At 43.4% G+C, this 17,045-nt stretch overlaps 1 protein-coding gene across 1 annotated transcript in view; it reads right to left on the bottom strand.

Moving 5' to 3' along the window:
• Positions 1 to 255: 255 nt before the first annotated feature.
• Positions 256 to 17,045, bottom strand: part of Onecut2 (one cut homeobox 2) — a 47,583-nt gene continuing 30,793 nt past the window's right edge. The window contains 1 exon segment of the mRNA XM_004623686.3: positions 256 to 2,401. Within this exon segment, the coding sequence (XP_004623743.2) occupies positions 2,115 to 2,401 (287 nt within the window). The 3' untranslated portion in view covers positions 256 to 2,114.

Genomic DNA, 17,045 nt, shown 5'->3' with positions numbered 1-17,045 from the left:
TATGAGAAATCCTCATCTTTGGTATTGTAGCTGTTGAGGTTTCTGTTGCTCTGTTCCGTGTTCTTTTGAAAAACTGCATAGGCACAAATTAAAGACAATCTTCAACTTTAAGATTACCGCGTGAGTTGTCAAATGAAGCAGCAGCCACTCAGGCTCTTCCTTACTTTGATTCTTGTCTCAACCCTTTCTTTCAAATCTGCTTCCAAAAAATGTCCCAAGAGGTCTGTTTGAACACAGTGTGTCTCGCTGTTTTTTGGTTTTTGTGGGTTTTCTTTTTTTTTTTTTTTTCTGGCATGCTTCCTTCTTGTTGATGGTGATTTCCATTGATTTACGGATTTATTCATTTAATGGGACAGTTCTGTTTGTTGCAGAAGTAGGTGCAGAAAAAGTTTCTTTGGTTTCGATTAAGTAATTCATAAAAAAGTCAGTCTTAAGTGTCTGTAAAGAATCATTGCAGCGTTTGGCTTGCTTTGAACACCCCCATGGTGCCCACCTGGGGCCATTCACTGGTAAATATGCACATCTGACCTTTGCAATCTCCCAGAGTTCTGTGGGTGCTCTTCTGCTTTCTATGGGAAGGTGACAGCCAGGAACCAGAGCTGGCGTGGTAAAGCCACTGCCTGGTGGCTTGGCTAACGTCCTTGGCATAGCTGGTCCGCTCAGCCCGATGGTGCGCCAAATGCAAGAGCTGAATGCCATTTGGAGTTGCAGAGGTTTTCTGATTTCTAAAAGTAATCACAGTATTATTAGGCTAGAAAATGGCAAGTAATAAATGTCTTTGGTTTGCAGTATCGTGCTTCTTTGGTGTGCTGTGTTTTCTCCAGATTTATTCAGTTGTTTTGCAAAGATGAGTCAACAATGGAAGAGAGGACTAGATGACAGTCATGAGCAACATGTCTAGTGAATTGATTTAGGATTGCTTCTAGAAAACACTGGAAAGATCTCTATTAATGGGATGGATGAGGTAACAACACAAAGTAGAAAGAATGAGAATGAATTAGGTGGTGGTCATAATGCACAAGAGGAGGAACAAGATGACTGATAACCCAAGAAGAACACATTAATGATCTTTAAAAAAACTAGAGCTTTAAAATGCCATGTTTGCTCCACATACCATAGCAGTTAAGTTGGCCTCCTGAGTGTGCGTCGGCATTACATACAAACAAAATTTGTAGCAAACTGCAAAATGTGCTTGAAGCCATATTCTTGACGATTCCCTAATGACTTCATTAACAGGCATCTTGACAAATCCAGATGCAGTGAATCCAGAACCTTTTTTCTGTTTATCGTTGTTGTGCTTGATACTTTGAGCTCAAGTGAATTGATTCAGTGTTTGTTTTTTGTTTTTTTTTTTTGTTTGTTTTCTTGACAGATCCAAGACCACATCAGATTTCCAGGAGGTAAAGAAAAGATTGTAAACTGGATCAACTTAAAGCTTTCTAACTCATTCAATGAAAAGATGCCTGAGTTGAAAAAACAGGTCCTTGGATTTTTTTTATTTTTTAGATTTCCATATTTAAAACTTGTGCTCAGTAATTACTATTCTGAAATGTTAAATGGTATGGCTGTGAGCTTTGGTGTACTGGGATATAGAGGCTAAGCACTTGGAAAGCAAATGAGGTCATTCTTGTTGCTAGATTCTTCTCTTATTGTAGTGTCATGGAAGCCTAAACTCAGAGTCCTTCACTGGGCCACGCTTCTCACTGTTACCAGTGGGAACGCTGACTTCAAGAGGCTGGCAGGACCTGGAGTGGTTCTGTTGATGCTTTCAGCAATCCTGAGCTTGGTTGACATCATACTGGCATCAGCTGGCTCCAGGAAGGCCCCATTTGGACTTATACATTGCTTAGCATGCTCAGAAGACAGTGTCTGGTTCAAAGAGATTAATTTTCAGCTTGCACTTGGACTCTGTAGCCATTAAAAACAAACAAACAAAAAGAACACCTGGCCTATGATTACAGCTAGAATAGAAGTTTATTTGCAAGAGAATTGTGCTTTCAAATCACCAGTGAAGGGCCCCAGCGAAGTATCTGGTGTCTTTTTCCTTAGTGTTTTCTTTTGGTATCTATTGTCCTCATTTGGAGGTGACTTGTGCCCAGGTGAGAGTCCTCCCATCATGCTTTGGTACAAGTGCTGGAGGTGGCTGAAGAGCCCCCTGTGCCCAGGTCATCTTGCCACTTCTCCAGGCTGCGGCGCCGGGCATTCATGAAGAAGTTGCTGACAGTGGTGAGCTCCAGACCCAGCTGCTGAGAAATGGTGATTTGCATCTCCTTCGACGGCCGCTTGTTCTCCTTGAAGATGGCAAAGAGTGTTCGGCGTTGGAGGTCAGTGAACACCAGGCGGGATTTCTTCTGGGAATTGTTCCTGTCTTTGTTTGGTTCTTGCTCTTTACGTTTGCACGCTTGAAAGGAAAAAGAAGGAAAGGAGTCAGTGCGGTGAGAGGACTGGCACCAGAAGGCGATCCATTGAACACATTGACAAAGTCGTACAAGGGGATGTAAACCGTTAAGCTTTATTGTGCATACTGCCCAGCTGTCAATAACCAGCCTCCCAGTTCATCACAGGGATGGATGGCAGCCACTTGCTACTGGGGGATGGGAGAGAGGAGAAGGCAGGGCTGGTTTAGAATCTGGTTTGGAGCCCTCCACAGCTGGCTTTCTATTTCGGTCCCTGCCCCTCAGAACATCCTCAGCATTCTTTATTTCTGAAACTAAATACAGTGAAAGGAGTAAAGAGTCTAGGTCTTAGGAGGATGACTGAAGAGGAAGTGACTTGTCTTTATGCTTTCTAGAATTCTTTTCAGTTGAGCTAAAATTACCTCTGGAGTCAAAACTTAAAAGTGCATTTTTTTCCCCCTACAATCCAGGCCTCTGCCTCAGTGACTCCAAAAATTGTTAACATAATGAAATTAGGAGTAATAGTAAGACCATAGCATTCTGACCCACATCCCCCTCATCTGGACTTACTTTATTTATTTTTTCATTTATGTATTTGGTACAGGGTCTCACTACATAGCTTGGATTTGGAGCAATCCTCCTGTTTTCAGCCTCCCCCGTGCTGGGATTATAGGCATGTACCACCATGCCTGAACTCAGGCTGGCTTAGCATGCCCCAGGGGTAGGGCTGGTGTAGCATGTAGGACTGGGGATCAAACCCTGGTCCCTACACTTGCCAAAGCAGGCGCTTAGTCTGCCAGCCCATCCAGACTCTGAAAATTTAAAACAAAGCAAAAAACCAATGAGGGACAGACCATAAAACAATTGGCTTGGCCAATTCTATTGTGGTTAGTTTGAAGTGAAACTGGTATATGAAGACAGGGGTAAAGGTGGAGGAAAAAGCCCAAAGTGTCAGAGACAAGACTTCAGGGTCCTAAGTGTGCTGTTACCGTATGCAGTCCTGGGAGTCTACAACCCTTCACACCAGGACATTAATTTATACATCATCATTTCTCCTTTAGCCTATAAATCCCTGTGAGTCAGCAATGAGGTCTAACAATCCTGAATGACTCTTTAGGCTATGGACAAATAGCATCCTGACTCAGGGAATTGGTACACTGTTCAGACAGATTTGGTTTCTCAGCAAAGTACCTTGTAAGGGTTAGTTAATATAGTCAACACAAACCACAAAGTTAAGGCATGAGACTGTGCATTAAAATTTTGTTTGAAAGAAATCTCAGCTCTCCCAGGAGTGTTTTACAGTCTCAATGCAGCACACAGGGGAAAGGCGAGGGTGGACAGAACTGGATGGGGGAGTCTTCCAAAATAAAATTCCATAGGATATGCAGCCTCCAGGCTGAGAATCTCTTCCCTTGGACTGACATTACCTTGCAGCATGTGGTCAGGACCTGGATTATAATTTTTATGTACATCTCAAGGTCCTGGTTTGTGGGTATGATTTCCTGGTCATCAGTCCTGGCACTTGCTACCTGCCATTTCCTGTATGGCCTCTGAGCAGAAAACACCTACCTCACTGTATCAAAGAAATGCCCTTCCTGAGTCAGGCCTTAGGATTTGTTATGCTCTGAATGTCTGTATCATTCCCAAATTCCTATGTTGAAATCCAAGCTCCCAAGGTAATGACATTAGAGGGTGAGGACTTTCAGAGGTGATCTGGTCATGGAGGGAGAGCCCTCATGAATAGGATTAGCACCCTTATAAGAGTCCTGGAAGACAGTCTTTTGCCCCTCCCATCATGTGAGGACACATGGAGAGACTGAGGTTTATGGACCAGAAAGCAAACCCTTGCCAAACACTGAGTTTACTGGCATCTTGTTCTTCAACTTCTCACTCTCCAGCCCAAATCCACCAACCCAGGGTTTAATGAGAGGACAAAACTCATTAAAAAAGATGCTTTAGAAGCTGAGCTTCCCCCAGCTGACTGGCCACTCTGCCTGGTGTGTGCTTTGCACTCTAGAAACATAAAGGACTGATGGTGAAATAAATGAAATGCATAATGGCTTCAAAGGCTAGGAAGGGGAAAGCCTCCCTCTGCTGGGCTGTGTTGGCTCGGCTAAACACTTTTGTTCTCATTTCTCTTCTATCATTTAAAAAAAGTAATCCTGTTACCTTTGAAAATTAAACACATAGGGGCCAGGGAGATGGCTCAGTGGAATAAGTGCTTCCCTGGCAAGCACAAGGGCCTGAGTTCAATCCCTGGTTCCGCAAAAAAAAAAAAAAAAAAAAGAAAAGAAAAGAAAATTAAACACATGCACACAAATCCACAAAAACAATTTGTTCCTGTCTTAAAACCCATTCTCTCTGGCAGGGTCCTAGAACTTTCTCAAATGAGGAGAGCTTCCCCTGCAGAGAGAGCTCAGACAGCAAGGCTGCAATCTATTACTGTACCCCTTTCTCAGGCTTCCCTAATGAGTGCTACTGCTCTGTTCATCCACAGCATCCTGGCATTTGTTGGATTATGTTGATACTGCATGATTGTTATAATCTCATGTTGAAACTCTCTGGTGCATACTGGGCATGGTGGTGCATGCCTGTAATACCAGCTTGTGGGAGGCTGTAAACAGGTGGATCACTGAGTCCAATCTATTAATGAGACCCTGAACACCCTGCAAACCCTTCTCTAAAATACAAAAACAAACAAAACAAAACAAAACCAAAACCAAAACTCTCTGGTGCAATCTCAAGTTTTCCATAACAGAGCTTCTGACCCTGAGGGTATGCAGAAATAATGACAATGCAGCGGGGATGCTGCAGCCAGCCTGTGGTAGCATGGAGCTTTTTCTGAGCTCCCTGCAGATGCCGAGGCTGTTCACATGCCTCATTCTGAGCTCAATGGTCTGCTTGACTTCTAAATTCTCAGAGGACACCTGATGCAACCTAAGGGATGTGCTAGATTCCAATGTGGGCTCCTCTAGTTCCAAGGACAGGGATCCTGTACAGTACTTAGCCTCTCATGGCCTGTGTTCCTCAGCTGAATAGGGAAATAATTTTGCTTGCCTCTCAGTGAGGTGACAGAGGAAATACAAACCATCTCTCTTCTCATCAGATTACCCCAGCAACCCTGAGTTAGAGAGACCAGGGAGAATGCTTTTCACTTTAAAAGGAAATGGAGGGCTGGGAAGATAGCTCGGCAGTCTAAGCACCTGCCTGGTAAGTGCAAGGACCTGGGTTCGATCCCTAGTACTGCATGCTGTGCCGGCTCCCTGCCCAGGCGGCCACCGAAACAGAACATTGTGGTGCATGCCTGTAATCCCAGTGCTGGGGAGGTGGAGACAGGAGGAGCACTATGAGTTCAGGCTGCATATCAAGACCTTGTACCAAAAGGAAAAAAAAAGATTAGAAGGAAATGGATGGACTGGGGCATGGAAGCAATGATCCTGGGGCACAGTCTGGGTTTGCTGCTGAGCCAGGGCCAGGCTGTGTCCTCTACAGAGTGACCTCCAGCCCAGCTACACAGGACAGGGGCCCTCCATGAGCTCCACCTCATGGATCTGATGGTTGCAGTATGGGGCCAGGTGCAGTACTGCTTTTGTCACCTTCCTTGGGACCACCAATGTGCTTAGCACACAGCCACTTCTGACTCCCAGAATGCTGTCACTACTCCCACTTTCTGGAATGCCTGGTGCTGAGCCTTCATCTGGAGAGTTCCGAATACATAATGGTGCATGATAATCTCCTGATAACTAGATCTGGCCAAATATCTTCTGCAAATATTGACTGAGGCCTTGTCTTCTGTCAATTTATGCTCCTTTGGATTAACCGTATAGCCCTCAATTTTTACACCAATATTGATTATTCTTCACATAATGCCCTACTTGTGCTTTCAAAGGGGTGATTAGACAGTCTCATAGACATATACATTGATTTGTCAAATATATTTGGTGAGATATAGATAGATGGATGACATATATATATATATATATATATTTAAGAGAAAAATATTAAAGATGAAGTGTTCAGCAAGCTGCAGAGAAAGAGCAGATCAATAACCCTGCTTTTGCCTGTGTAACTTCTTCCTGAAGCCACTGGCAAATGTAAAACTGGAGCCTGGAGCCTGCAAATGTATGGCAAGTCCAGAAGCCCAAAACAATGAGGCAGTATCCCTATAACTTTCCTGGAGTCCAACTGCCAGCCCACAGTTCTTTTTTTTTTTTAAATAAATTTAATATTTTTCTGTTATCACTGCATACACATACGCACTTGCAAAATGAGTGTATGTGTGTGCGCCTGTGTATATAATCTGAACTCTATGTTTTTCATGGCCCTCCAGAACCTGGTCAAAACACCAAATCCACCTATTTTCTCATATAATCTCTCTACTGGTCTCTGCCCAATCTTCAGTGCTTGTGTTGCTTACATCTTCATCAAAATCATTACTATAATTAAGATAGAGTATGAGCATGCAACAAAGTAGGTTATAACAAAAGAGGAATATTACATTAACACTAAGAAAATACTTCCAATGAGATTCTTAGGTGCTTGAGTAAATTTCTGAGAAAATACCATTAAAGTTTGTTGTGTGTGTGAACTAAGAGACATATTTATAGTAGAACACAGACACATGGAGGCAGCCCACAGTTCTGACCAGCCCACAAAAGCAGTTGGCCAGGATCTGAGAGAATAAACACAGTTTCATTGGCTTTGATAGTGCAAGAAGAAGCCAACAACAGGTGCACTAATGTCTAGAAGCCGGTTCAAGGTTGCAGACCTCAGAATCCTCAGAAACAGTCTATGAAGCCAGCCATCCCCATAGGCACAGGGAGAATGTAAATGGCTTCGGGATTGTTGAAACGGTGTACTCTATAGTCATACATACCCAACTTTGAATGGTTACTAAGTCAAGTGGCTCGCTACAACCCAGGAACATGTAGAAACCCAGCAAAACAGCAGATGTTCACAGTAGCATTGACATGAGCACTCACAGCCTTGCACTGGTTAGTCTCCGGAGTTCTGGTTACTCAAGGGAAATTCTCCAATGGAAGGTGCAAGGTTAGCCCAGCCCCTCTAGACAATTTGAATGTTTCTCCTCATCGTTCTTCTAGGAGAATCCAGGAGGGCTGTCAAGAGTGGATGGTGAGGGAAAGTGGAGGGCCCCAAATCCTTTAGCTACTTTTGACCTTCCTCCTCTCCCTAGGAGGTGGTTCTTATGAGGAGCTAAGGAGGACCAAGAATTCATCTCTATTTCAAAGACCCATATACCCACAATGAAGTAAACCACCTTGGCCACAGGGCCTTTTCTCTTTTTTTTAAAAAAAGAAATAACTGACTCTGATTGGTAATTTTGGACCAATACTGGGGCAGACAGGCATGTATAGATCTCTATATAATGAATGAGGCAACAGTCAGCTACTACCTACAAATGTAACTCCCTCATTAGACTAATTTTTAACCTAGTCAGCTCACAGAGTGAGAACACAGAAGAGAAACTGGTCCCATGTGGAGCTGTCTCCAAGATCTTGAGAAATGAACTCCCTTAGAGGGTCAAAAACAGGATGAAGAAAGATGTCCCACAGATATGCCACTTTTTTGTAGCTATTCTTTCTAAACCAGGAGAGAGATCAATTCCCTCACAAATGATTGTTTTCCCACATTTTCCCATCCAGCTGCTTGCATGACCAGCCCTAATTTGCCTTTGGAAAAGCACTTCCTGGCATTCCAGGGACTTGGCTATCATCTGAAAACCAGGCAAACTTGGCTTTGGCTCGGTCTACCACACACCATGGGTGGCACGGCAGCATCCAGTCTTTTAGCTATGGTTGATTCATATCTATGAAGGACCTCCAAGGCATATGTGCATGTGCCTGTGTGTGCTTGTGTAGGGCAAGAAAGACAGGATTTCACTTATTTTGCTTTCTGGACACAGGTACAGGTGTATTTCACCTTGATGCCTGGTCTGTCCCACAAGTGCATGGCCTTAGCTCTTTGAGATATCTAGACTTTTTTTTTTGGTTTTCATATCTGGGTTCTCATCTCAGGTCCCAGAACTTTAGGGTTCTTGCCTGATCAAGAGCTGTCAGTTGCAAATAGAGAACTAGAGACGCAGTAGGTGAGGTCCAGCTGAACTCAGGGTGTAGATGCCCAGTGAGACTTTCTTTCCACAACATTTTCGAGAGGCAGAGATTCAGTGGTACTTTGTTCAGCATGGAACAATTAATATTGGAGCCTAGATTTGCTTTTTTATTTTTATGGGTTTTTTTTTTTCTTTTTTCTTTTTTGAGACAGTCTCTCACTATTTAGCCAGGCTGATCTTGAACTCAAAGTGAACCTCCTTCCTCAGCCTCCAAAGTGCCGGGATTATAGGTGTGTACTGCCACATCTAGCCTTGGAGGCTAGATTTGGACTTGGAAAACCCATTCTTAGCCTCCTGAGTCCTTGGACCACCCTGAAATAAGAATGATCCAACACCAGGGCAGAATCTTCCTGTCCTCCATGCAGTGGAGTTGAGCCTTCTCACACTACTGGAATTTTTCAGCATGAATTCAGAGCTCTGTTGAGCAACCCTCTTATAATGGTCTAGAGCCTCCCATTTGTTTTTAGAGAATAAAACCTGATAATTTGTCACAGAGTTGTCAGTATGGAACAAAGGAGATTCCTGCACAATAGCTTCTTTCCTTTCCAGGCTGGCAGCTTCTGAGTTTGAGATGTACCATCTCCAACTGCTGCCACCACCTAGTTATAATCCTAGCAGGTGTTCCTGAGCTATATGGGGACAAGCTGGCAGCAGGGCAAGTGTGATCCCATTGGGATTGCAGCACCTGGCTCATCTTCTTATCTTTAATATTTAATTTCTATACTCATCTCTCCTGTCTTCCTTTTCTTGAGCTTCCTGAGCCATCACTGGCCTCCTGAAATCGGGTGAGACTTTCCACTTCTGTCCCCAGCTCTCTCCCAGCTTGCCTCCCAGCCCACTGGGTACCTTATTCCAAATCTAATTTTGGTTCCTGGCAGACCACTAGCAGAGGAAGTCTCACAGAAGTGACTTCCCTTCTACTCATCCTCCTGAAAACTACAAGCACATGGGCCAATGAGGTTGGTGCAGTTTGGATATGTTTGGAGGATATTACCCAAGGCCTCATGTGTTGGAGGCTGGATTCTCAGTGTGGCAGTGTTAAAAGGTGGGGGGACCATTAAGAGACAGGACCTGGTGAGAAACCATTAGGGGTGGGCATCCCTTCAGAAGGCATTCATGTGTTTCATGGGACTTTAGTCCTCACCATCACACTTTGCCATGTAATCTTCTCTCTCTCTCTCTCTCTCTCTCTCTCTCTCTCTCTCTCTCTCTCTCTGACACAGTCTCATCATGATGCCATCTGCCATCAAGTCCTTAAAAAAACTAAGCTGAAATGAGTACCATGCCTCTGTGCCTCCAGAACTATGAGCTAAGTACACCCCTTTTCTTTGTAAAGAGCCCAGACTCAGGTATTTTGTTATAATAACAATGGACTAACAGATCCTTGCAGAATGCTAAGGGAAGGGGAGATGTCCTGTCTCCACAAGCAAAACACAATGTCAGCCCAAACACGCAGGACTGGGGAAGGCAGAAGTAACACTGAAGGAAGAATCTTGAAGCAGTCTTGTCACTGCAGGCTGGTTATGTAGGGCCTGGCTTTCACGTAATCAGCTTGGCTGAAGGTTTAATACTTCCCAGACTAAAACATTCCCCTTCTAGGGAAAGGGGCCATTTTGAGCTTGCTGTGGTCATTCTATCCCTTGCTATGGATAGGAAGGAGCTCTCTGTGTAGGATTTGAAAAGGAATGGAGGGAACTCAGGCTTCCAGGAAGCACGTAGCCCAGTAAAGGAAATGAGACAGACTGACTGCAAAAGTGTCCATGACCCACTTCCGGTGCAATGTGACTGCAGCCAGAGGTTGGGTGCATCTCCTTTCTCATGAATCTGGGCTGACACTAGGACTTGCTTTGGATAGTAGAGTATAATGCAAGCAACACAGGAGTTGGGAAACCCAGATTCAAGAAGCCGTGTGCTTTGTCCAGGCTCTTGGACCTCAGCCTGTGCGGTGTGGACAAGCGCAGCCCGGCTGATGGAGGAGGCAGGCTGCCCAGCCCCAGCCGTCCTGGCTGACCCAGCCACTGACTGCAGATGCTCGAGTGAGGCCAGCTGAGCTCAGCCAGGCATGGTCTGCATCAGCAGAATCATCCAGCCAACCTGAAGACTTCTGAGCAAAAGGAAATGCTGTGTTAAGCCACTCACTTTGTAGTTGTTATGCAGAATTATGTTGGGACAGATAACTGACACAGAAGCTAAGAACAATCTTTTGCTTCCTGCTCTGGGGACTGAGTCAGATGCAGGGTAGACACCTCAGCTTAGAATCAAGACCTAGCTTCCAATTCTTTGTTGGCCACTTATAAACTGCATGGCCTTGAGCCCTCCTTTCCTCATTTATAAGTTGGGGATTCTAATATCCACTGCTTTAAGACATCAAGAAGCTAGCTGTAAATGTAGTGCATAGTAGGTACTCAGTAAATGTGCACTTTCACAGAGAAAAAAATATATATGCTAGAAGGTAAGGTTAAGAATTCATGATTTGAAATGACTTGCCAAGTCTTAGAAGTAGACAATGCCTGGAGGGAGAATGGCAAGTAAAGCTTAAAGTAAAGCTTAAAGACCTCATGAAGTTGTCTCACAGCCAATTCCCAGCCTTCTACAAGAGTACAACTGTAATGAGATGTTACATATGTGTCAGAGATCGTAGCAGATTCTGAACCACTAGAATTTCCTAACATCACTAATTTATATCTGAATACATTCTACATATGATATGTATTATTAGCTCATAATAAATAATGCAGAAGTTCTCTGTTCTCCTTACATTCAGTAAATACTTTCCCTAAGTAGTTCAATATAATCTTGCCAGGGCATATGATGGGGGCAGGGAAGGAGAGCATCCTGAGTGTGCATTTGGTAGCAGACGCCTAATTTTCAAGTGCACAGGTTTGAAACCCATGTTTATAGGAGAATCCTTATCATCCAGCAGGGGGGCCCAAAGCTGCCCCTTGTGAGGGCTGATGTGAAGGGTGAAGGTGTGACCTTCCCCAGCAACAAAGGCATATTCAGAGGGAGCAGAGGGCTGCAGCTGTGCTGGAGAGAGCATTTGAGGCCATCAGTTGGGGCTGTCGGGAAAATCAATGGGCAGATTAAGTTCATATTTGTACCAGTGACCTGGTTGCTTGTAGAACCTATGGGCTTTTGTGCAAAGAAAAAGAGAAACAAACTGCCTTTACTTTCCTGCTCTGAGGAGGTGGCCCTTGAGTACTGACAGCATGGCAAGTCTACAGAAGAGGTGACAGCGTCCCACAGAGCATCATTCCTCAGGGACAATTTTGCATATTCACGAGCCTAGAGAAGAAGGATAGGATCTCTTGCATTCAAACAAGAAAGCAAGCAAATGGAATTACACTCTTTGATAGTTCATATTTGATGGTCAGCAAGCCACCAGTTCTGGGAAATCTTAGTTATTCAGGCTTCTTGAGCCAGCAGAGGGACAAATGCAGGGACGGTGCTTTAGGGACCTATGAGGAGAAGGAGGGGCTGGCACAGAAGATGGGGTTCAACTCTAAGCAGTGCGGTTGGCCACTCCTAAGTGCTGGAGCCAGAGACACTGATCATCACATAGGAGAAAGGAGGGCAAGGGGCTATTTAGAGACCATCATTTGCTTAGCTTTTGCACTGGAAGTTTTGGAAACTGCAAGAAGTTTAGTTATATCCCTTGCAGTTGTCCCTGCCTCTCTGATTTCTGGTTTATCACCACAGCCCACAATTTCATGTGCCTTCTCCGGGAGACTCTGGATGGTAGAGGTCATGTCTTTGAGGTCAGAGATGCCTGACTAAGGCGTAGTGTTGGCCACGAACATCTGCGTTGTGCACTAGGCTTTACCTACGACTTGGTGCACGTTTCTGTTCATATGGCGACTCCTCCTCTCATTAGGGAAATATGGATGACGAGTGACAACTTTCTTCCCTCTCCTTACACCTCCAGAGGCTCTGCTTTTCCTTGGGTGTTTGTTGACTCTTAAGCAAGGGGGTCTCAACAAGCATGATAGCAACTGTAATATCTCGTCCTGCCCACAGGACTGGCACAGTGACACGGGCAGCACAGTGGCCCTTCTCCATCCCTGTGCCTCAGAGACATTCTCTGGAGAAAGCAAGTTTTATTTCTCTCATGTTTACTTCTAATACAATGTCAGTTGAAGGTCCAGGGCCTGGGGGACTGCCAGATATTTGGTAACGCCACGAACCTGACCATGGCCCAGGGCAAACCTCCCAGAAGAAGGTGCAGGCCTTTGTGCCCTGAGCAGGCACACCACCCTTCCAGCTGACCTGCCCAGCAAGCAGGAAGCACACTGTAGCCAGAATGCCAAGTGGGAAAGAGTCTCCTGCCTCTACTTCCCTTTACACAAGAACCCGGAAAAAAAGATCAAGATGCACCAAAGAACAGGTTGCTAAAAGCAGGTGATTCAGGTCAGGTAATGAAACCAGGGAGTTCCAGGATGGCAGGAGTTAGAGACCACTTGGCGTGAGCCCCTATACTAGCAACAAAGAGATGAGCTCCTGTCAGTGGGATGCTGAGCACTGCCAGGCAGAGTCCTGAACACTCAGGTGTCCTCCCTTCCGGTCCAGTGCAGTTTCCTTAGGCTACATCTTCGGGGCAGCAGGCCTTTGACATCGTAACTCTTGTCACTATTCTCCCAGTACAAAAGTCTGGCATAGAGGGATCATGAGTTCCTCTACAGGGCAGCATTCCTCCCAGCTGTTCAGGGAGATATAAGTTACTAAAATAAAGCATTTCATTCTGGAGAGGAGTATCTGGCTTCAAAGGGCTAGAAGGGCCTGGAGCAGCTGCTCCAACTTCCCTCTAAAAATCATCTAAAAAATCTAAAATAAAAGCTAAAACCTACCACCCTAAAAACTACAACTGTAGTAAATCTGTATTAGACATTTCCGGGGCATTTTTCACATAAGTGCAAGACCACTGGAACTAGATTTTAAAATAACATTGGAATCTATTAACTAACACCCAAATCTCTCGACTGTTCAGAAATTCAAATTTAGTAGTCATCAGTCTAGTTGTGATACCTTTTGGATCAGCCAAAATATCTATTTCTAAATAAGAACCTCAACCCTCAGAAGACAATTTGGAAAAAAAAAACCTAGGTGGGAGTGAGAGGGTTGGATATTACTAAGAGGTTAAGTTTCCAGGGTGCTCTGAGTGACCTCAGGGTGGAGAGGAGCCCTAGACATGCCCTTTGGTCAGCACGTCAGCAGCCCAGGATGGGTGCAGAGGGTAAATCCATGTCCACACACCAGGACCAAATGCTCAGACAGCTACATACAGTAGGGGCTTAGTTAGTGTATTCCCAGGTGATTTGGTACAGGTCTTAAGAGACCGAGCATAATGGCATTCAGAGGATCTGAGCAAAGCACACCTATCTATTGGCCATATCACGCCGGAATGAGTCCTTCGTCATCTGCGAATGAATAAATATGACAGAAGAGAGATGAAAAGTCCTGGAAAGTAAGAAAGAGACCACCATCTGAATACGGAGAAAATTCATCTGAAAAATATCTAAGAGATACTTAAAGGACATTTTAAGGAATTGCTCGAGGACTGGGGATATGGCTAAGAGGTAAACACAGGGTGTAGGTTACACAAGGCCCTGTGTTCAGTCCACAGCACAGGGAAAAACCACTTCATATCAGTTGATACTGCCATAAAGAGATAGCTTTGTTGACACATGAACAGAAACTTATGAAGAACAAAACCAAACAAAGATCTATAGTAATACAGCCCATGAAAACGTAGCTGCATCTTATTTGCGGTACACTTAGAAGTACAGTACCAGCACTGGAGGGAGCTAAGAACAAAGCTGACCCCGTGAGTGTGATGCTAGAATTTTATGCAGTTGGCGTAACCTTTCCCATAAGAATGTACTTTTAGTTCCTTAATGCCTTGAAAACTAAGTCTATATACTCATTGTGAGGAAAAAAAAACCAACAACCAAACCCTTGACGATATACTCCAGCTTCCTAAAATGTTAATCAAATTTAAAGCTCAAGAATCCATCCCAACCTCCCAGAGTGCATCCCAAACAACCCACCGGCCTGAGGAGGCTCACATACCGCCCAGACCCGTCCTTTGAGACACAATCTCCAGGGCGCGAGAGAGGCTGCAGTCTCCTTTAACCGCAGGTTCTCGGTGATGTTTAACCACAGAAGACTGCATTACTAATGTTTTCCATTTCTATGTGAATAACATTGCCGACCAAAAGAAACGCCTTTGGAAGAGTTTAACATTAGATTCAGAAGTCCAGTGAAGGATGACTTCAGAAATAGCAAACAAGAAACAGAACTCAGTCCTGCCTATAATAAAATTAGAAAAAAAGTTTCAGAGTGTTAACATTTCAGATGAGGCCTGACAGCACCATGACTATTGAATATTATGTTGGAAAGGTAGCCAATACAATAAAATAAGGGGGGAAAATGGAAATTTAGAAAATAATGAGCTTTTGATAAAATGGTAAATGCTCACCTAAGGTTCAAGCTCACCCTCTGCCAGACTCCATTCTAACTCTAGGAACTATTTAAGCTTTACAACCACCCTCTGAGGCTCTTTATAATGAATGATACAAAGGCACCAAGACTAAGCACATTACTTTGAGTTACACAGTAAGCAGTGAAGGTGGGATTCAAAGGCATGTGGCCTGACTCCAGACTCCTTGCGCCTTACGACTACTCTGCACTGTTTCTCCAGGGAGAAGCAGAACCTTCATAATTACACATTAATCTGATTTTTTTCAACCTAGAAAACCAAAGAGTCTCTATGATGAATGATTAGAAATAATAAGGAACTTCAGAAAGGTGGTCAATCCCCTGACAAACACAAAAAGTCAACATTGATTATATGTATATAAAAAAATCCAAGAGAATAAATACATAGAAAAACTGTTAGAGTTAATATGAGAACTTAGCAAAGTGCCCAGATGCTTAATCAGTAGGCAAAAATTAATTGTATTTCTATATAACAAACAAGATATAAGATACCATTTATATGTGGGAAGATCAAAGCAAGTAGGTGGAGTAAATCTAATATGAGTTATGCAAACCTGTGACAGAAAAACCTTCAAAATTTGTTAGAGGAATTAGAGAATACCTAAAAAAGTGGGCTAGAAGACTCAATATTTTGAAGTGTTTAAATCTTTTCATATTGATCTACAGGTACAATGCAATTTCTTTTTTCTTTCTTTTTTTTTTTTTTTTGTATTTTTTTTTTTTTTTTGTTTTTTGTATAGAGTCTACAGGGTCTTACTACAAAGATCAGACTCATAGTAATCCTCCTGCTTTCAGCCTCCCAAGCTCTGGGATTACAGGCATGTACCACCATGAACTCGCCCCGGGGTGGGGCTGGCACAGCATGCTGGGAATGGAATCCCAGTTGCTGTACAGTGCAATTTCTAATGAGAATCATAGCAGGTTTCTTTCCTTCATTTTCTTCCCTCTTCCCTTTTAGCCTTTGGAACTTAGTAAGTTGATTCTGAAATCTATACAGGAATGCAAGCTACTCTTGGTGAAGAAGAACAAGCAAGTAAGAGGCCTCGTTACATCAGCTATCAAGACATTTGGTAAGGCTATAGTTGTGTTGGTCTGGGACAAAGATCCACAGCTGTAAGCCAGTGGAACAGAAAAGAAAGCCTGGAAGTAGATTCTTATGCAGACAGGTGCTTGACTCAATGACAAGATCGCAAGGCACAGGGTAGGGAAGTGTGTTCTCCCCAGTACTGGCGCAGGCTAGCTGTAATGTGTAGGTATCACATCAAGACATAATTCTTGCTATCAACCAAAAGTTCTGCATGAATTTCAGACTTCAGTGTGAGTGGAAAAATGATAAAACATTCAGAAAGGGAATATATGGTGATATATTTGTAATCCTGGGAAAGATCTCTCTCTTTTTTTTTTTCTTTTTTCTTTTTTTTTTGTGGTACCAGAGATCGAACTCAGGACCTTGCGCTTGCCTGGCAGACACTTAGGTAGCTGAGCTATCTCCCTGGCCCCAGAAAGATCTCTTAATACCTAAAAGATACCCAAGGGAAAAAGATTTATGTATTAAGGCCTCTTAAAATTAAGAATTCCTATTTATCAAAAGACAGTAATGAAAGTAAAAAGGAGAGTGATGTATATTTCCACACGTAGGAATGACAAAGGGCTTGAAGCCAGAAGGCATAAAAGCTATTAGAAATTATGAAAAGCCCAGACATCCTAACATGAAGACAGGCAAAAGGCTGAAACAGAAACATTACAGAAGCAGAAATAGGAATTTCAAACAATTACATTAAAAGATACTTATTAGCAGTCTAGAAAAATGTATTAGCAATCTAGAAATTCCAAATTAAAACATCACACACCCATCAAAATGGCTATTACAAATGGCCACATGATTTCAGAATAAATGCTGAGGGGATTTGACTGAACTTATTAGATATAAAAGCTACATTTCTCATTAGATAGGTCTTGCTTTATCTTGATCTTAACCATTCAGCAGAAAAGTATAAAAATGAGGTATAAAAAGTAAAGCCATA

Source organism: Octodon degus, unplaced genomic scaffold (assembly GCF_000260255.1).
Source record: "Octodon degus isolate 3935 unplaced genomic scaffold, OctDeg1.0 scaffold00003, whole genome shotgun sequence".
Classification (NCBI taxonomy): domain Eukaryota; kingdom Metazoa; phylum Chordata; class Mammalia; order Rodentia; family Octodontidae; genus Octodon; species Octodon degus.
The sequence above is the reverse complement of the archived record's forward strand: the minus strand, read 5'-3'. Positions and strand labels throughout refer to the sequence as shown.